Consider the following 26,702-nt stretch of genomic DNA (forward strand, 5'->3'; position numbering starts at 1 on the left):
CCCCCCCAATTTAAACCGTAAAAATCAATACAACTTTAACCTTGGAACTGTTCCGGGACATTTGTTAAAGGGTGCCGAATAATACCGAGGGAAGACATATCACCTACGTAGATCTGGACCAGATGATCAATGGCTGCCCGAGCTATACGATCTACAGAACTTCCAATGCAAATCAGCAGTAGAATAGCTGAGTACGTGTTTGGTAGAATAGAATACTCCGGATCTTAAAGTGTACAAAACATAAAAAAAACCAGCAGCGTGACTCATACGTGATGGAGGCAGCTTCAATAATGGCAGACTGTTGTCTGGTTTCTGTTTCTAAACTTTATATCTTCATAAAAACTATGGAAATAAATAACAAGACCGCGGTGTCAATGTAAAGGGCAAATGTACACTGACATGGACAGTCAATTAAAAACGGTTGAAGAATTGATTCTATTATGTCCATGACAATGTAATCCCTTTGCCCCGCCTTAAACCATTACCCGGACCAACTTTGCCATTAACGTACCGTAAAAGTGGACATTTTTGCGGTGTGGTAATCTCCACGTTTGTCGCGGCAGGTAAATAAGCGCAAAAATATCCACAGGCGAATATTTGTTTAGAGGTTAAATAATGTTGATAATTAGAATATATAAATTTCAGAACTATTTCCACTGCCAAAATTTCCACACCAAGATACAGAGTGTAAGTTTACAGGGTCTTTAAGCGAACATTTCTGTACGCGAAAAACATTCACTTTTATAGTAAACAGAACAAAATAACAATCAATAACTAGCAAAATATTACAAAAAGTTGTTTTCAGGTGAACAGTATAGGTGTTGAGAGGAACGACCAAGATAGACACGGAGGAGGGGGTCAGAAGGAGGGGGATGATTGGAGATGGCTATGAACACGTTTGACCTAACCAGGGGAAATATCAGCTGACAGGCCTCAGACAGCAGGTTTATGTACCATTTGAGGTACGAATGGCTTTCAGTAAGTCACCAGAAAACGTTCTTTATTAATGATTACAAAGTGTTGTTATTTTTCAAGTTGGTCCGAAATCCAAAAAAGAGGACTCTATCGAATTCCACATGTGTCTCATATGAAACTTGTCGGAAAGGATAAAGTGATAATGTAGATCAAATGTCATTTTCAATCTCGTATTCTGTGTGTGAGTCTAGATCTGCTGAGACTAAGTAGAGATTACAGAAATGGTAGCCGACACAGTGTTGATACTTTTAGTGGTTCCGAATTAAGGATCGTCGCTATGGTGACCGTGTTGGGATATGTTGCTAAATATTCCGTTTACCTTTCAAACTACTTCTTCGATTCTACCAGGAGTAATCATTGAATTTTTCCTAATATTGGAGGGTTTCAGACCAAGTGATGTAAGTTGACATGGAGGCTATTTCGAAAAACATTTAATTTTTAATTTTTAAACCATACTTCTGTTTTTGAAACGACTGTTTTTATTTTAACACAATTTTCTTGAGGCATGCTTAGATAAAAAAAAATCCAAGACTTCAAAATCATTTTTCTCTGGGTTTTTTTTTTGCGGTCTTATTAAAAATGACACCTATAACACATTTTTGGATGTAGTTAATACACAGGGACATTTTATCATTAATAGAATGATTCGGTTACTTTTAGAGTGAAATGGAAAGCCAACCATGTATAAATGGAAATGAAATGAAATACTACTAGTATTTAAGGATTCTAGTACATCAATTCAAACTATCCAACTGTTTTCAATATTGCTAGACTTGCTCAGAGGTGTCAATATATCGATCACGACTTATAGATAAGTTTATGTATTCCGATCCATGGTGCAGAAATCCACAAATTACCAGCAAACATGGTAACGTATTTACTTACAGGCACAACACTCCGTCTGTTTAAAACATCAAGGTGCTTTTATGATACACACACTACTAGTTGTCGATCATACCAATGCCTCGTGCCGCACATATTTCAAATACAAATCTATTTGACACGAGATAATTCAATTCCTGCGATACTATCACTATTAAAACCACAGGATTACAATCTTGCGCGTGGATTAAAATGGAAACGAAACCAAAACGAAACATCGACTTAACTTCGAAATAAGAAGATTATAACATAGATGAAGGAGAGTAGAGATAACGTAATAAAGGCTTTATCGACAAACGAGATGTCTGTAATTTTGTAGATTATAAATATTTAACGTCTGAGCCCATATGATCAACGATTTCCGGCTCCATCAGAGCAAACATTCCGAATCTAAAACCTAGTTCGCATTCTATATAAACCGCATTCTTAATCAACATCCAGTCTGTGATGCAGGATTCAAATGACGCGAGGGGTTTCTCAATTACTCGGAAGCAATCTCCAAACGATCTCAAATGGCTCTGCCGAAAAAACTGGATTTAAGGCCACGTAAAAATGTATGTCGTTACAAACTTGAAACTCTTCTCTGTGGCCATTGGAACGACAGCTTGCCGTGTGTACAACACAGGTTGTATATTTATCAAGGGGCTATTGTATGAACTCTAATACATCTTGATATGCACGGCCCCCATTTTCTGTCAAAGCTACTATCCCTACACTTTAACTGGGCGGGTTGCTGTGACAGCCCACAGTGACGACTTAACCTCGGCGTGTACATGGGATCGTTGTGTTACTGGTGTATACGCATATAGGTTGTCTACAATGTACAGAATTTATACATAGTTAAAATTCCATTTAGTTTGTATGTTTACGCCAAATAAAATTTATTATCAGTCATGGAAACGGAAGTTCTCTGCATTTCGCTGAAGTTGGTGTGTGTGTCGTCAAATGATACCGACAAAGCAGCAATCTTTGTCACCTGAACGATTTAAAACTGTTATATAAAGCAAACTGCAAATTTAAAGCGTCAAATAGACTAACAGGAAAAGGCGGCAAAATATAATCACGTGACACAACTAGCGTTTTTAATCTGCTATCGAACAAGACTTCAGTTCAGTTGTTTCTAATAGCAGAAATGCAACCCAAATATTGATATCGCCCAGTTAGTATAAATATGGACGCGTCCCCATATTTGTTACGTGGCAAAAACAGATCAAAGGCAAGTATGACGTCATTGTTGATATACATAGGAACAAATTTGAAAACCATTCATGAAAAAAATGGGCCGTGCCAAGAACATCCGTTGAGAGTTCCGGAGGAAAGTACTGCTTTAACGCGGCCCCGCGTATGACAAAGTTAGTGGACCGCATTTCACTAACTGAAGAAGACAAACATTGATGTGACTAGGATTTGACAACAGTTACACTATATTTTAGCGACATTGATGAAAGTCAGTGACACAGACTAAAGAAGACAAACACTGATGTGACCGATGCTAAACTAAACGTGCCAGAACAGGATAGATCCAAGGAGTATACATATAGTACCTCTGCTGTCATAGATTGAATCTTTGTTTTTAGTATCTGTTTTTACCATCGTATGGTATTGCCACTATATAACCCTACCACATTCAGTTGGCATTCATAGCCTATATGAATGCCATGGACCGATTATTGACGTTATCATAATTATGACGTCGTAATTGTGATGTTGGAAACCACTGACCCTCCCCGGGCAATGGCTGTTCTATTAATTGAACAAGCATACACGATACATATATTATTTTGACTAAATGCTGAATAATAATAAGTGTATTTGAATTTTTTGATGATGACGTCACGGTACATGGCAGTGACAACACATTAGATCAGCTCTTGTAAATTTTCTTTAATAATCTGTATTAAAGTGACTAAAAACGTCCAGAAAATGAGTGGTAGAAGGCAGGGATGTCGTGTGAGAGGTGGAAGAGGATCTCAGTCCAGTTACCGACACGGTGAATGTGGAACTTTTGATTTCTCTCGACACGGACAAGAGCTACCCAGCGAGACAGGTGAACAAAATGGCCACGATGATTTTACAACGGTCAAGTCCAAACGACAAAGAAATAGCACAGGGGGTGGCAGAGTGGACACTGGTTTGGATTTGTCAAAGTTTGAGTCTCTATCGGTGGATGAAAAGTTAAGCTTAATGATGGGGAAACTAATGAAACTGGACGGGATTGAGAACACCTTGAGTAAGGTTAGTAAACAAGCAGACACGGCATTAGATGACATTGAGAATATTCAGGAGGATATCGGTAATTTAGAGGACAGAATGAAATATGTGGAGTATAGAGCTATAGGCTTGGAGGCGAGAAGCAGACGAAACAATTTGCTGTTTTATGGAATTTCATACTCAGAGGGTGAAAATGGTCCTGAAGTGGTTCGCAATTTTATTAAAAATAATCTGAAGATTAGTGACGGCGATAACAGTCAAGCCTGCGCGTGCACGTGGAAGTGGTGATGGACAGGTCAAGTTAAAGCCACGCCCACTTATAGCAGGTTTCCGTGATTACAATTACACCGAGAAAATCATGTCTGAGGTAAAAGCACTTAAAGATACAGGTTTCGGTATAGGAAGAGATTATCCCAGAGAAATTCAGACAGCTAGAGGATCTAAGGATGGCAAAAAGGAGTAAGAATGAAGCGAAGATTGTATTTCCAGCGAAGTTGATTGTGAACGGCACGGTGGTGAGGGATTCGCTACCTGAGTGGAGTAGAGTACTACAGCGACGGGCAGCAAGTGATTGGTCGAGTGGACCAATGGCGGCAACAGGAGGCGGAGCATCGGACAGTGATTAGGAATGCGAGGGGTGCATGTGCGCACACGTGGGCAAGAACGTTGGTATCAAACTTGTGTATTTAAACTCACAGGGTTTAGTTACTTAGCGAAGTAACAAGCTCAACAGTGATTTCTTTGAAAACCCTTTCCTTGTAAATGACATTCTTTTGTATTGAGACGTGGTCGTCTACATTACGGGAGATGGATGTTACAGATTTTACATGTTTTCCTTTAAATAGAACAGAATATGTAAAAAACACTAAACGAGACTCTGGTGGATTAATTATTTATGTAAGAGACACAATATCTCATTCTGACGACATAATTATTCTTAAATTGTCTAAAGATTACTTCGGTTTTGAAAATGATGTTTACCTATTTTTGTGTTATATACTGCCAGTAAACTCCAGCAGAAGGTCATTCACAAATGTTGATACACTTGACCGCTTGTATGACCTATATTTAAATATTATAAATACAAACGCCGATACTTGTGATTTTATAGTTGTTGGTGATATGAACGCCAGAACGGGTGAGAGTGCTGATGATTTAGAGGGGGACTATAGTGATTACATTACGGGTGAGAGTGCTGATGATGTTGTACCTCGTCTTTCATTAGACCTAGCTCGAGTGAATGAAAACGGTCATAAACTTCTTGATTTCTGTAAAATGTCAGGTCTGAGAATTGTAAATGGCAGGATTGGTAAGGATGCTGGAATCGGCAATTTCACTTTTATGAACGAGCGTTGGAAAAGTTTAATTGATTATGTTTGACGTCACCAGGTTTGTTCCCTTTATTTCCTCTTTTCGAGGTCGGTTTGCCAAACATATACAGTGATCATATGACAATTTCGTTTTCGTTATCTACGAATATAACACATGTGAGCCCTAGGGCCCTCGGTTTACCGCTATACAACAAAAATATTACAGGTGGAAACCAGAGATGTCAGACTTCTACATTCAAAATTTACGTAATGATGAATGTCAGTCACTATATTACTTCAAATGACTACATAAATTGATAATTCTGAAGAAGAAATGGGCAATTTAAATAAGGCTGTAGAGAAATTTAACGAAGCCCTGTGTAAAGCAGCTGACCCAATCATGTCAAAAGTCACTCATTATAGGTCTAATAATAATTATAAAATCAATCATGAAAGGAAGAGTAATATCGGGAGATAAGGTCATTGTTTTTCGACAAATTGAATTTGTACCGACGGGTCAGTTCTGATGAGAATGGAGTTCATATGGTAAAGGCGAGGAACGAGTTTAAAAAAGAGGTAAGGAAATGCCGTTTAAAGTATGACGCTGCAAAGACGTCAAAATTATTATAATTTAGAGCCAGTAATTCCAAAGAGTATTGGAAGTTACTGAAAGAATCATGCTTGAAAGGTTCTAATTCAAATATAAGTGTTGATGAATTCGCAAAGTTTTTCAGTTCTATTAACAACCTGGATGATCCCTTTTTCACGCCCGATGAGGATGTCGTAAACTTTGTTGACAGATATTTGAATGATGAACTACAAGTAATGTTTGATGAGCTCAATGATAATATTACTAGAGGAGAAATTAATGAAGCTTTAGGACAGCTTAAAAACGGGAAAAGTGCGGGGCCTGATTTAGTGTTAAAATGAGTTTTTGAGTCGGGGCGTAACATTTTATTACCGCATTTCGATGTTTTATTCAATGCTATTTTTAGATAGGGGGAATTCCCCACTCTTTGGTCAGAAGGTTATGTAATACCTATTCATAAGAAAGGTAAGAAATCAGAGGTCGGTAATTACAGAGGCGTTACTTTATTAAGTGTAGTTGGGAAACTATTAACGAAGATTTTATATAGTCGGTTAACAAAATGGGCTGAAAAATATAGTGTGTATGTAGATGCACAAGCCGGTTTTAGAGCTGGTCATAGTACAGTCGATAATATATTTATTTTACATGGTTTAATTTCATGTTTTGTTAATAGCAAAAAAACGTTATACTGTACTTTTGTAGATTTTTCGAAAGCTTTCGATTATGTAGTACGAGATAATCTGTGGTTGAAGTTAATTAAATTAGGAATCAGAGGTAAGATGCTTGATATTGTGAAATCAATGTATGATTCTGTTAAAGCTAGAGTTAAAATTAAAAATGAAATATCAGAAGAGTATGAATGCATAACCGGGGTAAAACAAGGTGAAAGTTTATCCCCAGTTTTGTTTGCTATGCATATAAATGATCTTGAGCACAAGTTAATTATGAATGGGTATGAGGGTGTAACAGTTGGATTTTAAAAATTATTCATACTATTGTATGCTAACGATATCACTCTGATAGCTAGCTCCAGTGTCGGTTTACAAAACGGATTGAATATTTTGAACGACTTTTGTAAACGGTGGAAATTGAAAATTAATGTGGAAAAATCTAAAGTGATGGTGTTCAGGAAAGGAGGAAGATTACCAGAACATTTAAGGTTTTACTTGGGTGAGGATGAGATGCAGATAGTTAAGAAGTTTTCCTTTTTAGGGGTTGCTTTTACTCCAGGTGGGTCGTTTTCTGAAGCCCAATTAACTTTATCGGGCCAAGGCTCGAAATCTTTATTTCAATTAGAAAAACAGTTACAAAAATTTAATAAATTTAACACCAAAACATTTGTATGGTTTGTTTGATAAAATAGTATGGCCTGTATTGAGTTACGGATGTGAAGTTTGGGGTGGCGATGGCGATAGAAAAACTACACTTGAAATTTTGTAAGCGGTTACTTGGAGTTAAATCTACGCAAAACAATTTTGTTTATGGAGAACTGGGTTGTCTTCCCCTTAAAATTGCTCATAAACAGAAGAACGTTTTAGTCCAGTCAGTCTATGGTGAGCTTTATACACGAGCGGAAACGTCACGTGTGATAAATTGGGCAAAGTTAGTGAAAAATTTATTATGTACTTGTGGTTTCGGATATGTATGGATTGAACAAGGAGTTGGAGATGAAAAAGTATTTTTAGAATTATTTCAGACCAGAGTGAGGGATATTTTTATACAGGATTGGCATAGAGCTCTTGTTGACTCGCCAAGAGCAAGATGTTATATACGTTTATCAAATGAGTTTGGTTATAAGAAATATCTTGATATAGTAAACGTTAAAATTTTTAGAAAATCTTTAACAGCGCTTCGAATATCTGCCCATAGATTAAACAGGGAGATGACATAGACCTAACCCAATACCTGCAGAAATGCGATGTTGTAGTGCGTGTACTTAAATTGAAGATGAATATCATTTTGTTATGGAATGCCCGTTATACTCTGAAATTAGATCAAATTTTTGAAAAAAACTTATTACTGTAGACCAAATATGGACAAATTTGTTGAACTTGTTTCTTCAGAAAACAATTTTATTATTAGAAATCTAGCTATGTTTATTTACAAAGCAAATGAAATTAGACATGGAATTTTGTTTAATTTGTAAATCAAATTAATTCCTTGCATCCTTCGCTTCGCATTAATTTTTTGTTAAAGTCTATTGCATCCTACATGTGTTAATGCTTACTATTGTGAATGAATATGTTCCTTGTAAATGTGTTATTTTGCTGCTATAAAATTCATGTAAATATGTACTTATTATTGCCATTATGTCATTGTCATGCTTAAGTGTGTGTAAAGCACAAAGGCATTGTTGCCTATTGCCAATTAAATAAAGATGAAAGTCAGTGACACAGACTGAAGAAGACAAACACTGATGTGACCGATGCTAAACTAAACGTGCCAGAACAGGATAGATCCAAGGAGTATACATATAGTACCTCTGCTGTCATAGATTGAATCTTTGTTTTTAGTATCTGTTTTCACCATCGTAAGGCATTGCCACTATATAACCCTACCACATTCAGTTGGCATTCATAGCCTATATGAATGCCATGGACCGATTATTGACGTCATCATAATTATGACGTCGTAATTGTGATGTTGGAAACCACTGACCCTCCCCGGGCAATGGCTGTTCTATTCATTGAACAAGCATACACGATACATATATTATTTTGACTAAATGCTGAATAATAATAAGTGTATTTGAATTTTTTGAGGAGATGAACAGATTCCAAAAATGGTAAATATTAGTATTGAACTGCTTTCAGCGCGCTTCCTTGAATTTGCCGTTGTCCAGTTGGCATTCCTATTACAGCAAACACTTTTAGATCAAGGAACCATACTTCAGTGATTATATGTAATGGTTATATGACAAAATGGTCTAATGATTATATGTACCATGTCTTAGTATACTGCAATCTCTTTGCACTGTGTGATGTATTGAATTGATTCGCTGAAGAGCAAAATTCTCAAATCTAAATAAATAACTTGCCAGTAACAATTGGATGTAATCACTTGATAACCCTGATATCGAACTAGCAAGCGATATTTTAAAAGTTTCGCTGTATGTCAGCTGTACCTTATAACATGTACGAAAATTGTAACAACAACATAACTACACATATGGTATAAATAACGAAAGGAAAATAATTACCACATCCAAAGTGGCAGCCACGTATTACTGCCTGAAGTGTCGGGGCCGTCCCTGGGGGTGCCAATATACTACTGTAGGAGGTGGCTGCAGCCAGAACGAGGCCCATGTTGAGTCCGTACAGTATTTCCACAGCCAGAATCTGCCAGGCGTTGGTAAGGAAAGAGTAGCATAGAAATCGTATCCCAAACGACACAAATCCAAGATATATACAGTTAAGATGGCCCAGTTTAAGAATAATAGGACCAGATGCGAATAAAAAGACGGTTTCAACCATACAGCTGATGAGAAGTGTCGCCCCGGGAACAATAAGCAGCGTGTTTCCAAGGTGATCTTGTAAATACCAAAACAAAAATGTTTCGCACGCGCCAAGCATAAACCCAAGACAAGTCAGTGCAAGTAGAAACATAACTATGTTCGGATGATCCAGGAATACACTTAAATTCCGAGAGAAATTTATACACAGAATATTTCGGTCTATTGGGAGAAGACATGACACAGCCGCTGCTACTGTAAGCAGAAATACGAAAATATAAAATGAGAAATTGTAGTTGGTGCTTGTATCGGTGCTCAACAGATCAACCAAAATGGCAGAAGTAACAGCAAAAACAGCGAATCCTAGTGTACCCCATAATTTTTGTTTACCCCACAAATTACGTTTTTCACCACCAAGAATGTTTTGAGTTATTGCGTCCCCGAGTCCTAATATCGGCGCCTCTGACACGTTACCAAGGAAAAAGAGAAGAAGGAAAAGCCAGAAGGTCAAGGTCATTTCTCCCGTGTCAATTTTCTCCATGTGAAGACAGGGCTGATTGGTCACGTCCGTACACGTGACGTTACACGAAAGTTCCATATCTACAGCACAGTTCATGTTGAAGTAACTGTCACTGTTGTACGTCAGGTTACTCAGGAGGAAGTTGGCACAATTTGTATCCTTTTCTATGATAACTTCGCCGGAAGTATCTTTTCTTAACGACAGATATATCTGTGATAAGGATATGCCTAAATTGTCATTATGATTTAAATTCAGCACATAATCCTTGCATCGTTGTTGTTGTTGCTTGTTTCCAGGAGACCCACAAAATCCAACTTCCGGTTTTGAATTCCCACTTCCAGTTTTACAATCTAAGGAACACTTGATGCCGTGACTTTCCATCCATGAAAACGAAGGCCAAAAATTTCCCGTATCCATTTTGCCATCAAGTGACGTCAATTTTGCTGTCCGATATTTCTTAAAATCAATCTGAACGTAATTCGTAAACAATGTTGGACAATGGACGTCATTTTCAAAATGCTTAGGAATACAATCATGAATGTATGAATTAAATTGATTACAATGAATTATGGTTTTCATTTTTACGGAATGTTTATAAATTCCCTTTTCCGGTACGAGTAGCAACAGAAGATGGAAGACGCCATTCAGCAAACAACACGTGATCAATATCAGTTTATGTTTCTGGATTCTGTCAGCAAGATTGCCAATAATTGGTCTAACTAAATAACCAATGAACGGCATCATTCCGTATATAATACCGACTTCCCGTGAGGTGAGTCCGACATGCTTCATGTAGAGGGTCACAAAGGGGTACAGACAGCCCATACCTGTAAAACAATCAATCAGTTCATTATAAACAGCACTAATGAAACTCACAGAGACAGTGTTACGTCGCCTGCCTTTAAGCTGTTCCCCTAGTACAATGTATTTACATTCTTAGTTTCAATTTTGAGAATTGCACGGACAATGTACTTTCGGCGCTCTTAGTTTCAGCAACTTTAGTAAGTGTCTTAAGGTATATTTGGAAACATAACGTTGCATGTAATTAAGTCATGGTACAGGTATCTACTACAAACCTACTACATGAAGTAGGCAAGTATATGTTAGCACTAGAAGGTATTATTAGAGATACTTTAAACAGCAGATCGGGTATTTAAGTTCACACTTGATCTCACTAAAATAAAAACTTCCAAAAAGGAATGAAATTGAATTTGATGGCAGTACTACGGATGCGCAAATGTCAAAGTTGTCGAATGATTCGGGGTTGTTAGTACTTAGCCATTTAAGTATATAACAACCTCCTCTTCCTTAACGCATAACCTCCCCTCTTCAACTCCTCCCCTATAACATCTCCCCTATTCTCTCCCTATTACCTCTTGCTTTAAACAAAACCCTATTTCCCCTGGCCTAATACCCTTACCTAACAGCCTTTCCCTAAAGCCCCTCCCCATTACCTCCCCTATTTCCCAATCCCCAACGCCCCATCCCCTCCCCTTTTACCCCTTCCCTATAACCCCGCCCCTATCACCCTTCATGTATTACTACATTCCTATCGCCCGTTCCTGTCATCTCCACCCATACCTCATCTTTATCTAACGAATATTGATCGATGATTCACATTATAGTCCATCGAACATCTTTTTCTCCCGAAAATATAACAGAAACAGAGGAGAGTTCCCATGATGGGAGTGCTGAAACAGAGGAGAGTTTCCCATGATGGGAGTGCTGAAACAGAGGAGAGTTCCCATGATAGGAGTGCTGAAACAGAGGAGAGTTCCCATGATAGGAGTGCTGAAACAGAGGAGAGTATCCCATGATGGGAGTGCTGAAACAGAGGAGAGTTCCCATGATGGGAGTGCTGAAACAGAGGGAAGTATCCCGTGATGGGAGTGCTGAAACAAAAGGGAAGTATCCCGTGATGGGAGTGCTGAAACAGAGGGACGTATCCCGTGATGGGAGTGCTGAAACAGAGGGAAGTATCCCATGATGGGAGAGCTGAAACAGAGGGAAGTATCCCGTGATGGGAGTGCTGAAACAGAGGGAAGTATCCCATGATGGGAGTGCTGAAACAGAGGGAAGTATCCCNATGATGGGAGTGCTGAAACAATACCACAGACACAATGTGTCATGAAATATAACAGAAACGGAGGGAAGTATCCCATGATGGGAGTGCTGAAACAATACCACAGACACAATGTGTCATGAAATATAACAGAAACGGAGGGAAGTATCCCATGATGGGAGTGCTGAAACAATACCACAGACACAATGTGTCATGAAATATAACAGAAACGGAGGGAAGTATCCCATGATGGGAGTGCTGAAACAATACCACAGACACAATGTGTCATGAAATATAACAGAAACGGAGGGAAGTATCCCATGATGGGAGTGCTGAAACAATACCACAGACACAATGTGTCATGAAATATAACAGAAACGGAGGGAAGTATCCCATGATGGGAGTGCTGAAACAATACCACAGACACAATGTGTCATGAAATATAACAGAAACGGAGGGAAGTATCCCATGATGGGAGTGCTGAAACAATACCACAGACACAATGTGTCATGTCCACACTGTCCCTATCGCTGGTGACATCGCCATAATCGTTCGTTTTAATTAACAAGAAATTTCATTTAATTCAATCTCTAGTCCACCTAGCTGTATAATTTAATACCAGCATCTGTTATATGCCTTAGTGAAGGTAATCGAATTACAAGAATGCAAGAATAAAGAGTATACTAATTTATTTCAATAGAATCCTATTCGACAGTATATTTAACACACGGATCTCGTTCAAATATTTTACAATACATGTTCCACATAAAGTTGATAAATTAACAATCCATGAGATGTGCAGTAAAAGGTCATATTGACATGACTTGGCGCAGTCATTGTTAATCTAGACATAACGGAGTTCTGTGGGAGTTTGATTTATGTTTAGATTATAGAACTGTTAGGCCGACGATAAATAACTTTGTAATTATTCCAGATACGAAGAGATAGCACAGTAAAATGCAGTGTTACTGCATTGTGTGACATTTATAATGATGTTCTGGTTTAGTGTCAATTGTACCAGTAAACGTTTCATCTTTTATATGTCAAACAAACGTTTAAACAGAGCATGAGACATCTAGTCTGAATAGAGATGCACTTCGTAACACTGATATGAAAAACAGTATGCGAAAAATTATCCTAACTGATATATTTTTAATTTATTTAATAGAACATGTGTAAACTGACGTCTTCGAAAATATTGCTGCGACAGAGATGTCCTGTCCTCGAGTCGAAATCCAAAACTAGGGAATACAGTATTAGCCTGGTCTAGCAAACAAGTTTGAAGCAATTATCCATGAACATTTGAACTTTGTGGAAAAACCGCAACATTCATTTCTATAGCTTAGGTCAATACACTTATGACGTCAACTGTTTTTCTGTTCTGTTCCAGAAGAAGTAAAAAAAAATCACGGATGCACATTTTGGAAACATTTGACTAACTCCACGTCTGAAAACAAAAGCGTGGCTGTCTATTGTCGTTATAAGCTTGATTTATTGTGAATCCTGTGTCTTTGCTAAGGACGTCAGTCGTCATTACGATTAACAGAAGTAACATTTACAAATGGTTAATGGTTATGCTCCTCGGGTTTAATACCGTTTAGTTCCTGGCATGATGTAACTTAACATTTAGTTGTGGTGACGATTATATAGAATTTGGTAGACAACAAATGTCGCTCGTTCAAAACAGTTGAAAGACTTGATTGTCTGACGGAAAATGTAACCCATTCTACGTCATGCAAACTATTTTTAATACTTTTGTGAATGCTGTATATATTTTTAGTTAAATATATGCCAAATCAAAGGACAGTAATCAGAAATAAAACCCTTTTACGACTTTCGGTTTTTGACTTACCTGCAAGTGTGAAGAAGTAAAACATCTTTACGGGAAGTAACTTCCGGTTCACGTCGTACCATTTTGCCCTGATGACGTCTTTACTTGCTTCACTCGAGTCGGACATTTCCGGTTAATCTGAAATTAAATCGCACAGGTTTGAAACTCGAACTCCAATACAACTTTAAAAGTCACTGATACATATACTGACGGTTAAGTCCGAGTGCGAACAACCATACCCTAGTACTACGTCTTAGCAATATATTGTGAAGTGTGAAATCAACAAAATGTATATGTTAACTGTATGTCTTTTCTTTTCAACAAAGAAATAATCATATATGCACAATGAGAGCAATAAGAAACACGACTTAATCCGGGAATGTTTTACTCAGGACATTGGTGGTGGCGCCACCTATATCACCGTTCACTCCTAGTTTCGTTAGATCCGGTGAAATTCCTACAGCACACGTTCCTAGGTCCACGTGAACAATCGGCTTTACAGATCTCGGAACATCGACTAGTGTTGATAGCTGCTACGGAACCTTACAAATGAAACATGGGAATGGACACTTGTTGTTATGCATTTTTGTGATTTTAATCTTGTCCCGGAAAACATTTAGGAAATTTAAAGTCCCAGCGAATCCAGAATCACAGATAAGACCATCTGCTCCCAGAAGCATTATAGTATTGAGATTTAAGCTCAGGGTTCAAAGAGAATTCCTTTTAATGTCGTTATTACAATATAGCTATTTCCGGTTCCGCTACTCGCTATTTTTTCTAGATTGTAATCATGTCATTGCTCGTTGGAACCGAGACTAAGCTTAGTAGCGAACAGCCTGTCTGACGCATCAGAGATATTGATTCCATAATAGCTTCATGCACACTGAAGTCAAAGATGTGCACAGGAATTTCATAAGATTATAATTCAACTCTTCCATTTGGTATTTATTACAAAATGTAATAGACTTTGACGTTTGTAATCCACAACGAACATTTATAGAAAATTTAGTCAAATCACAGACATGACTTGTACGGATATAGAAGACTTAAAAAACCGAACGCCTGAAGTGTGAGTCGTTTGGAATTTCTATTTGAATTTCAACTATTAAATAATTAAATAAGCATTCCAATATAACCTCAAACGTCACGTAATGTTTGATTACTGTAAATCACGTGCTGTTTTGTCACGTGTAAGCTGCCTATACTGATATAGAGGCCGGAGAGCTATGAGATGAATGCTGTTTAAGCCCACATACTATATATCTATATTGATGTGCTGTAATTCCCTCTCACCCGAGGCATTTCACAGAACACAGCTATTCCATCACTGATGCAGATACTGTGTGTATCAAAACCCAATACGGTAGCAATATATGTCTTGTTAGTACCAGGACAATTCCTAGAAACTTTGTTCTCTTTTCTTACGTGAAATAACACGCATTCCCCTTTCCTCGTCAATAACTTTATTAACAGGTTTAAATACATCAGGTGCATTTTGATAACAGAACCAAACAGCATGAAAGAATATGCTATAAGGGCGACCGTTGTTAGTACCAAATTAGGTTGACTATGCAGTAAGTAAGAACAACATGCATTTCTAATAAATATCTACACCACATCGCATACCCCACTTGATTACGCGTCGATAGAAGCTGTTTCTCCTTTAATGGACTCATTTGATTTTAACCACTCATAAATAATTGAAACATTATAGAAATTTAATGTTGTAATTTAATAGATATTACGTTTTTCCAATCGTAAAAGGTTCCTGTAATGAGAACACTCCGAATGTATCTTACAGTAACAGTTATACCTCCAACCAAATTACGACTTTCTGTGTAATGGACTAAAGCCCTAGGACAGCGATTCCGATAAACGGCCTCTGGATAGGGCAGTGATTGAGTACTAATACTGGGTAGCGAGTTATTGTATTGGTGTACGTTTTAAACTTGCTTTTGATTTATTTGTATAATATTGCTATAATTCAGATTTCTATGGCACACTTGATTCTTAAACAGCGATTTCTATGGTTGTACTATCCTGGTTCGTCAAGCCCTATACTTTACACTTAAATTGTTTTATGATTCTTTGGAGATTTAATCATCATGTTCTTTTTATTATGATTTTGAAATGTTTAGATAAAATACGAAAGTACGAAATATGCTGTAATTAAATTATGGAATGGTTCATTTCTAAAAGCTCTACCATCGACATTTGAATTGTTTGCATGAGTACGGGACTATGCTGTTGATACACAAGAACCAAAAAGCGTATCTTATTAACTTATGGATACTCATGTTGATCTGGTTACATTAAGGTAATTCTTAATGTCAATGTCAATATACCGTATGTCTATACTCCGGAACGAGTCGTGTATATAGCCCGGGACAAATCGTTGTCTATAACCCCCGACACGTCAGTGTCTATATCCCGGTGCAGGTAAATGCCTACAACCCGGTACAAGTCGATGTCTATATCCCGTTACAAGTCAATGTCTATATCCCGATACAAGTCAATACCTACATTTGTATACCCCGGGACAAGTAAGTGTCTAAACCCTGGGACAAGTAAATGTCTATACCCCGGGACAAGTAAATGTCTATATCCCGGGACGAGTGAATGTCTATACCCCGGGACAAGTCAATACCTACATTTGTAAACACCGGGACAAGTAAATATCTATACCCCGGGACAAGTCAATGTCTATATCCCGGGACAAGTAAATATCTATACCCCGGGACAAGTCAGTACCTACATTTGTATACACCGGGACAAGTAAATGTCTAAACCCCGGGACAAGTAAATGTCTATACCCCGGGACAAGTAAATGTCTATACCCAAGGACAAGTAAATATCTATACCCCGGGACAAGTAAATGTCTATACCCCAGGACAAGTAGATGTCTATATCCCGGGACAAGTAAATGTCTATACCCCGGGATAAGTCGATGTCTATAACCCGGGACAAGTCAATGTCTATATCCCGGGACGAGTGAATGTCTATACCCCGGGACAAGTCAATACCTACATTTGTAAACACCGGGACAAGTAAATATCTATACCCCGGGACAAGTCAATGTCTATATCCCGGGACAAGTAAATATCTATACCCCGGGACAAGTCAGTACCTACATTTGTATACACCGGGACAAGTAAATGTCTAAACCCCGGGACAAGTAAATGTCTATACCCCGGGACAAGTAAATGTCTATACCCCGGGACAAGTAAATATCTATACCCCGGGACAAGTAAATGTCTATACCGCGGGACAAGTAAATGTCTGTATATCGACAGCTACAAACACGGGAATATGTATATCGATAACTGCGATGTATGTGATCTTTGCATATGTCGTGTGAATATATCGTTTACTGCATCACACAGTGTTTTACTGCCCACATTTTTCACATGTCTTCCCGGAAAGAGAATGACATTAAGACTTATAAATTGTAAGGAGTAGTGAAATATTGTCGAGGTTAAGAGAACTTGAGTGGGTCTAATCCGGATTATAAATGTCACGCTTTCTACAACAAATTGAGATTGAAGGACAAACCAAGCGATTAATTCTACACTGAAAATTATTTATTGACAAATCATATAATCTATAAAATATAGTTTCTAAAATCACGTAAAAACATGGCCGTAAAAGTGATCATTACGGAGTCTTTAAGATAAATCACCTTAACTCCATCTCTCCCTGTGACCTCAGCCTTCAGTTTAACTATATACTATATATCTGATAGATTTACGTTGATATACTATGCATAGTGTCAAAGTCACCTTCCAAGGAACTGCAATAATCGTACCCACCTATGTTATAGCCGAAGTTGACTCCCGCCGTGGTAGTGAAATGCTCTCAGATCATATATAATGGAGGTTAATAGACAATAATTCGGATCATAAATTGGGGTAAATCTCGATAGTTTGTTGAGGATTAAAACGAATGTTATGATTTAAGAGCGAGGAATTCTCTATCCACCTGTTGCCATTGCATGTGAAGAGGAAAAAATCAAAATAAAACAATCAAGCTCCCAGCGCTTAAGTTTTTGTCTTGTAAACCTTTTCCCGTGATTTTTCAAATATGTGATACATAGATAGGCTATGTAATAATTTACAGTGATTGTATAACGTATTACAGTGATAGGTTATGGAATTAAATAATAATAAACGGTGATATGCTATATAAATGTGCCTATATAAAAATACATTATATTGTGAGGATGATGTTGATATCAGTCATGATGATGATGCTAATGACAAGAATGAAAATGTTGATGTCAATGGGATGATGATTTTGTGTTATGATGGCTATATCAATGTGATGATAATGACGATTTTGATATCATATGATGATAATGATGATGATAATGATGATGATAATGATGATGATGATTTACAGTGATAGACTATGTACCTATAAAACAATTAACAGTGATAGTCTATGTACCTAAATTTAAATAAGAATTTACAGTGATAGTCTGTGTATCTGTATAGTAATTTACAGTGATAGACTATGTATCTATAAAAGTTACAATGATATTTTATGTACCTATTTCAAAATCTACAGTGATAGGATATGTACTTATTTAATCATTTACAGTGGTTGGATATGAACTTATTTATTAATTAACAGTGGTAGGATAAGTACTTATGTACTTATCTAATAATTTACAGTGGTAGGATATGTACTGATTTTATCATTTACAGTGGTAGGATATGTACTGATGTTATCATTTACAGTAGTAGGATATGTGCTGATTTTATCATTTACAGTGGTAGGATATGTACTCATTTAATCATTTACAGTGGTAAAATGTGTACTAATTTAATCATTAACAGTGGTAGGAAATGTACTAATTAACAGTGGTAGGATGTGTACTAATTTAATCATTTACAGTGGTAGGATATGTACTGATTTAATAATTTCCAGTGGTAGGATATGTACTTAATAATCATTTACAGTGGTAGGATATGTACTAATATAATCATTGACAGTGGTAGGATATGTACTGATTTAATCATTCACAGTGGTAGGATATGTACTGATTTAATCATTTACAGTGGTAGGATGTGTACTTATAAATCATTAACAGTGGTAGGATATGTACTTAATAATCATTTACAGTGGTAGGATATGTACTTATTTTATCATTAACAGTGGTAGGATATGTACTAATTTAATCATTGACTACAGTGGTAGGATATATACTTTTCAATCATTTACCGCGGTCGGATATGTACTAATTTAATCAATTACAGTGGGAGGATATGTACTAATTTAATCATTTACAGTGGTAGGGTATGTACTGATTTAATTATTTACAGTGATAGGATATGTACTTAATAATCATTTACAGTGGTAGGATATGTACTTATTTTTTCATTAACAGTGGTAGGATATGTACTAATTTAATCATTAAAAGTGGTAGGATATGTACTAATTTAATCATTTACAGTGGTAGGATATGTACTAATGTAATCATTTACAGTGGTAGGATATATACTTTTCAATCATTTACAGTGGTCGGATATGTACTAATTTAATCAATTACAGTGGTAGGATATGTACTAATTTAATCATTTACAGTGGTAGGATATGTACTGATTTAATTATTTACAGTGATAGGATATGTACTTAATAATCATTTACAGTGGTTAAATGTGTACTAATTTAATCATTTACAGTGGTAGGATATGTACTAATGTAATCATTTACAGTGGTAGGATATGTACTTATTTAATAATTTACAGTGGTAGGATATGTACTGATTTAATAATTTACAGTGGTAGGATATGTACTGATTTAATCATTTACAGTGGTAGGATATGTACTAATTTAATCATTTACAGTGGTAGGATATGTACTGATTTAATCATTTACAGTGGTAGGATATGTACTTAATAATCATTTACAGTGGTAGCATATGTACTAATATAATCATTTTCAGTGGTAGGATATGTACTAATCTAATCATTTACAGTGGTAGGATATGTACTCATTTAATCATTGACAGTGGTAGGATATGTACTAATTTAATCATTAACAGTGGTAGGGTATGTACTGAATTAATAATTTACAGTGGTAGGATATGTACTGATTTAATCATATATATATTTTTCAATCATTTAATCATTTACATTGGTAGGATATGTACTGATTTTATCATTTACAGTGGTAGGATATGTACTCATTTAATCATTTACAGTGGTAGGATATGTACTCATTTAATCATTTACAGTGGTAGGATATGTACTCATTTAATCATTTACAGTGGTAGGATATGTACTAATGTAATCATTTACAGTGGTAGGATATATATTTTTCAATCATTTAATCATTTACAGTGGTAGGATATGTACTAATATAATCATTTTCAGTGGTAGGGTATGTACTTATTTTATCATTTACAGTGGTATGGTATGTACTTATTTAATCATTTACAGTGGTAGGATATGTACTAATGTAATCCTTTACAGTGGTAGGGTATGTACTTATTTAATCATTTTCAGAGGTAGGGTATGTACTTATTTAATCATTTACAGTGGTAGGATATGTACTTATTTAATCATTTACAGTGGTAGGAAATGTACTAATATAATCATTTTCAGTGGTAGGGTATGTACTTATTTAATCATTTACAGTGGTAGGATATGTACTTATTTAATCCTTTACAGTGGTAGGATATGTACTGATTTAATCATTTACATTGGTAGGATATGTACTGATTTTATCATTTACAGTGGTAGGATATGTACTGATTTTATCATTTACAGTGGTAGGGTGTGTACTTATTTAATCATTAACAATGGTAGGATGTGTACTTATTTAATCAAATACAGTGGTAGGATATGTACTTATTTAATCATTTACAGTGGTAGGATATGTATTAATATAATCATTTTCAGTGGTAGGGTATATACTTATTTAATCATTTACAGTGGTAGGATATGTACTTATTTAATAATTTACAGTGGTAGGATATGTACTGATTTAATCATTTACAGTGGTAGGATATGTACTAATTTAATCATTTACAGTGGTAGGATATGTACTTATTTTATCATTTACAGTAGTAGGATATGTACTTATTTAATCATTTACAGTGGTAGGATATGTACTGATTTAATCATTTACATTGGTAGGATATGTACTGATTTTATCATTAACAGTGGTAGGATATGTACTGATTTAATCATTTACAGTAGTAGGATATGTACTTATTTAATCATTTACAGTGTTAGGATATGTTCTTATTTTATCCTTTACAGTGGTAGGATATACACTTTTCAATCATTTAATCATTTACAGTGGAAGGATATGTACTGATTTAATCATTTACAGTGGTAGCATATGTACTAATTTAATAATTTACAGTGGTAGGATATGTACTTATTTATTAATTTACAGTGGTAGGATTTGTACTAATTTAATCATTTACAGTGTTAGGATATGTTCTTATTTTATCCTTTACAGCGGTAGGATATACACTTTTCAATCATTTAATCATTTACAGTGGAAGGATATGTACTGATTTAATCATTTACAGTGGTGGATATATACTAATTTAATCATTTACAGTGGGAGGATATGTACTGATTTAATAATTTACAGTGGTAGGATATGTACTTATTTATTAATTTACAGTGGTAGGATTTGTACTAATTTAATCATTTACAGTGGGAGGATATGTACTGATTTAATAATTTACAGTGGTAGGATATGTACTTATTTAATCATTTACAGTGGGAGGATATGTACTTATTTAATCCTTTGCAGTGGTAGGATATGTACTTATTAAATCATTTACAGTGGTAGGATATGTTCTTATTTTATCCTTTACAGCGGTAGGATATACACTTTTCAATCATTTAATCATTTACAGTGGAAGGATATGTACTGATTTAATCATTTACAGTAGTAGGATATGTACTTATTTTATCATTAACAGTGGTAGGATATGTACTAATTTAATCTTTTACAGTGGTAGGATATGTACTGATTTAATAATTTACAGTGGTAGGGGATGTACTTATTTAATCATTTACAGTGGGAGGATATGTACTGATTTAATAATTTACAGTGGTAGGGGATGTACTTATTTAATCATTTACAGTGGTAGGGTATGTACTTATTTAATCCTTTGCAGTGGTAGGATATGTACTTATTTAATCATTTACAGTGTTAGGATATGTTCTTATTTTATCCTTTACAGCGGTAGGATATACACTTTTCAATCATTTAATCATTTACAGTGGAAGGATATGTACTGATTTAATCATTTACAGTGGTAGGATATATACTTTTCAATCATTTAATAATTTACAGTGATAGGATATGTACTAATATAATCATTTTCAGAGGTAGGATATGTACTTATTTAATCATTTACAGTGTTAGGATATGTACTGATTTAATAATTTACAGTGGTAGGGGATGTACTTATTTAATCATTTACAGTGGGAGGATATGTACTGATTTAATAATTTACAGTGGTAGGATATGTACTCATGTAATCATTTACAGTGGTAGGATATTTACTTTTCAATCATTTAATAATTTACAGTGATAGGATATGTACTAATATAATCATTTTCAGAGGTAGGATATGTACTTATTTAATCATTTACAGTGGTAGGATATGTTCTTATTTTATCCTTTACAGTGGTAGGATATACACTTTTCAATCATTTAATCATTTACAGTGGAAGGATATGTACTTATTTAATAATTTAATCATTAATAGTGGTAGGATATATACTAATTTAATCATTTACAGTGGTAGGCTATGTGACATGCTGAGAGAGTGTTCTCTAAAATAACATCGCGTAATCTCAATATGTGTAGTGGACGCACAAACCATAGTATTTAGCGGGGACAAGAATTAACGAAATTACATTGATTTTATGGGAAAATAGACTGCCAAATTCCTGTAGTTATCAAATCAGTGGTATCAACGGCTGACATACACCTGACAATGTCCTCTGAGAAAAGAAATTTATCGCTGTTTACAGCCGACAATACTGTAAAGAAAAGGTCAAGGTCCTTCACCTTTAACCATGCTGTTTTTTGACATTCCTGATTGACTTTGACAATTTTTATAATTTCAGTTTCGCGACTGTTTAGTATTTCAGTCTATGTGGCATGTTTGTAACGTTGATACATTACAACACGCGGACTAGCAGCTTACTTCTCCAGGCTGAAATACGTCTTTTAAAAGATCTATTATAATGATATTACGACGACTCAATTAGATAAAGCCACGCGCAGTCTACTGCACGTGCTGCCAACGACTCCCCTAATGAGATTCATGCGTAATACTCTTGTAAGCATCCAGACAGTTTTTGAACGCGAGCGAAAGTAAATCGATACTTAAATGTCGGTCAGTTATTTATGTTATATCTGAAGAAAAAAAAATTGGTATGAGTCACAAAGCAGAAAGCAAGAGCATCGTACAGGGACATATAGCATGTGGCCCTGCATGTTTGGAATGAGACAAAACTAGGTATGGAGAAAAAAATATATTATAATAGTAGTATCAAGGTAATGTATTTGATGGTGATCAATACGAAAACACCAAGATATTATCGAAGTGTCACCGAAAAAACTCAAATTAGGAGGAAGGGAAATGAATACACAGAGACCAGGTAGGGTAAGCGTCGTCTGCTTTTCATCTACACCTGTGATGCAAATTTTGGTAAATCCAAGTAGTTTCACGTGTTCACACGGAGAACTCATGTAGTGACAACGGAACCAGACGACACTCTGATGAGCGGGATAAACATCGACCTTCATATCATACAAAGAAATAGCATATTTGCCAATGAGGGCGACCATAAAACTTAAACAAAGGCATTTGATCATTAGGTATCTGGTGGTGGCGCCGAGGTGGTTTATTTGATGGTTAAACTAAGTTAGGTTCATATAGTTGTTAAATCCTACGCCGTTTCGAGAAAATCTGATGGTAAGCGAGATTCTTATTATTTGGACAAATTGTTACAAAGTAGCGCATTATCTAAATTCTTCCGGTCTCAAATGGCAGATTGGAAACTGAAATATTGCTCAATGGGAATGATTTACAATTAACAAAATAAGATTTGTTTGAAATGCTGATATTAAAAACAAATAATTTGATAATTTAAATTGTATAGAAACCAAATATCCCGTCGTAATCCCAAGTATTTATAATTCGGTTCCCTCTCAACTTACCATCACTAAAGGGTAGCGGGGCATGCATGTGTTTCCTATATACAATAGACCCTATCACTGGAGAGCGTTATTCCTAAACGAGATTGTTGTGATTACCGGGACGGAACATGGTGGTTTAGATCTACAACAATACAAGTAGGATGGTATTTACTGTGGTCTAGACGGGAACTATGTACTCGTCGGGGCTAACACAACAACATCTTTCCTGTAGTAGAATCCCAGACGGATCATCATGACAAGGACTTAAGACATTTTATCGAATTCAGTCTTAGTAACTAACTCTGCAATGGGATTGACAACGTCTGTTAAACAACGTGCTTTCCTTGTGCACATCTGACGTCCTTCAGACTGGCGAACATAGAGCTCCTGTCGCTTGCCTCAACCGTCAATTACCCACAGTGGACAAGCTTTACCGAGTCTGAACAGTTTGGAGTCCACGTCATTGACCGTCTGTTAATGTCTCTGTCGGCGAAAATAGCCATTGTTTATTCTTATATACGAGTCTGGTATTTGCAGCGGTGATCAATGCAAATTGAAACTTCTTTCACTCTCTCTAGTTTATGAGGCAATTAAGAATTTTGTAGTTTTCTTGATTGACGTGAGCGCTATCCTTCTAATTGAATATTTTCATGAAATGAAGCTGATATATGTAGTTTAATGGCAACTTGTTTTTATGGAATAGGAAACCTTCAACTAGAGTGAAAAGAGAGAAAGGAGGGGGACATCCTTTATTTTCCTCGCTCTGTATTATATAAGCTTTGATAAACACATGTTAAAACGACCATACAAACACATTTCCCGATATATAGAGGAGAAAATGGCATGTCAAAACTTATAATATCTCAACGTGTTCTGATTTATACATTGTTAATCTTAGGATGATACTATAAAACTTGTGTTTTATAATTAAAATCATGTTGTTCATGATTTAAATTGTGTGATTCATATTTCAAAATCTGTGTTAAATAATCTTTTAGCTTTTTATTTATATTTGAAATATTGTTATTAATGTACCAAACATTTGTTTTGGGTGTATTCTAAATTAATCTTTATTCTAAATCTTGCTATGTTTGTTGTACAATTTGCATAACTGGTAATTTAACATTATCGATTAACGTATCAGTGTATATCAGGTCGGGGTCAGCGTTACATTTCACAGGGTCGGATGGGATGGACTGCGTTTTATCCGTATTAACACCAAATCTCGGTGATCCTAAACCTTCTTTTTCTGTGTGTACATGTATTTATTGGCTCCCTCTGAGTTGATCTTAATCGCATTTTGGTACGGTATGTAACAGATATGTTACTTTAAATGTAACAGATATGTTACTTTAAAGAATCTGTAAGATGTATTTTCTGTCCTGACCTTTGGACATGTAACCTGGTATTAACTGCACCGTCAAGACGTTCACTGTTCTGTTTGACTGATATATTTCGTCAATGGGAAACGCTGTTAAAAAGAAAAAAACAATAACTCTAGATTACCAATATATGCAAATGTCTAATCAAGCAGAAATGTCTGACCGAACAGAGACACTAGCGAATGTCTAATCAAGCAGAAATGTCTGACCGAACAGATATACGAGTGGAAAAGAATTGGCAGTCATTCTCGCCGCATCGACGGTAAGATTGGTCTGGGTATGATTATAAATAAAATGGATATATGTTGTTAAACTATAACTTGGACACGGACGGCACACTGTGTCATACTCAATACATATATGTTCAAACACTTTAATGATTCTTTTTAAAATCCTTTTCATGGTTACACGAATCATGCCGAACGACATATATTGCGCCCTATTTTTTAGCATATATTCATAGTGTTGTCCTGCATTGTATTGTGACACCCCTAGTGTGTGTGTGTGTGTGTGTACATATGTATGTATGTATGCTATGTATGTATGTATTATATATATATATTATATATGTATGTATTTATGTATGTATGTATGCTATGTATATGTGTGCGTGTTTGTGTATATTGATATTACTATGTTAAATGTAAGATACATCGAGTTTTATAAGGATATATTAGGGTCAAGGTCAATGGCTGTCCGACAGTTGATTCGAAAGTTCTGTCTTCCCTAGCTAACAGTGGTACGTAGGCACATTTCTCAAACAATTGTTCTATATATACAACATTATTTACGTCGTCCTCGCCAACACCGTACCCATCCATCAAAAAAACATCACAAATACCAATAGAGTCCGTTGAGAAACGGAAGTGTGATAAGTTGACAAAAAGGGACGGAACTCCAATATTTATACAGGCAATGATGGTAGCACAATTATAGCGAAGCGAGTAACGTCTAACGTCCGGAATGACTCTCTAAGTAATCATCACAAGTTAGCACGGGTGATAATGGAACAGTGTATAGGAGAATAGCTCTACGAAATGTAATGAAAACAAATTCCCATGGGAGAGGTCGAAGGAAACAATCCTACGAGAAAGCTAGATTATCGACATTTTATGTTAAAGATTCATATAAGCTGCTATATATATATAACGGGTTGGTGTCGGGGGGTACTTATCTTGTGCTGACAGTTTATCCGCGTCACCACAGGACGGTGTTCTCAAAGCTTGATTAGTTAGCTTCACACGTGATTACGCTATATGACGCTCTCATAGTCCATTAGTTTGAAGCCATTCTGAAGGATTCCT

General features: G+C 36.0%; 1 protein-coding gene across 3 annotated transcripts in view; it reads right to left on the bottom strand.

Moving 5' to 3' along the window:
- Positions 1-26,702, bottom strand: part of LOC110466271 (major facilitator superfamily domain-containing protein 6-like protein A) — a 62,217-nt gene that overhangs the window by 5,418 nt on the left and 30,097 nt on the right. Inside the window, exons 1-3 of one of the 3 annotated variants that reach the window (XM_021522681.1) lie at positions 14,071-14,493; positions 13,853-13,969; positions 9,167-10,765 (exon numbers count right to left, since the gene is read on the bottom strand). In XM_021522681.1, coding sequence (XP_021378356.1) covers positions 9,167-10,765; positions 13,853-13,958 — 1,705 coding nt within the window. In that variant the 5' untranslated portion in view covers positions 13,959-13,969; positions 14,071-14,493. Of the gene's footprint in view, positions 1-9,166; positions 10,766-13,852; positions 14,494-26,702 lie in introns of those variants that run through there. The other 2 variants (XM_021522674.1, XM_021522690.1) reach the window with 2 other exon arrangements.

Source organism: Mizuhopecten yessoensis, unplaced genomic scaffold, assembly GCF_002113885.1.
Source record: "Mizuhopecten yessoensis strain PY_sf001 unplaced genomic scaffold, ASM211388v2 scaffold1633, whole genome shotgun sequence".
Classification (NCBI taxonomy): domain Eukaryota; kingdom Metazoa; phylum Mollusca; class Bivalvia; order Pectinida; family Pectinidae; genus Mizuhopecten; species Mizuhopecten yessoensis.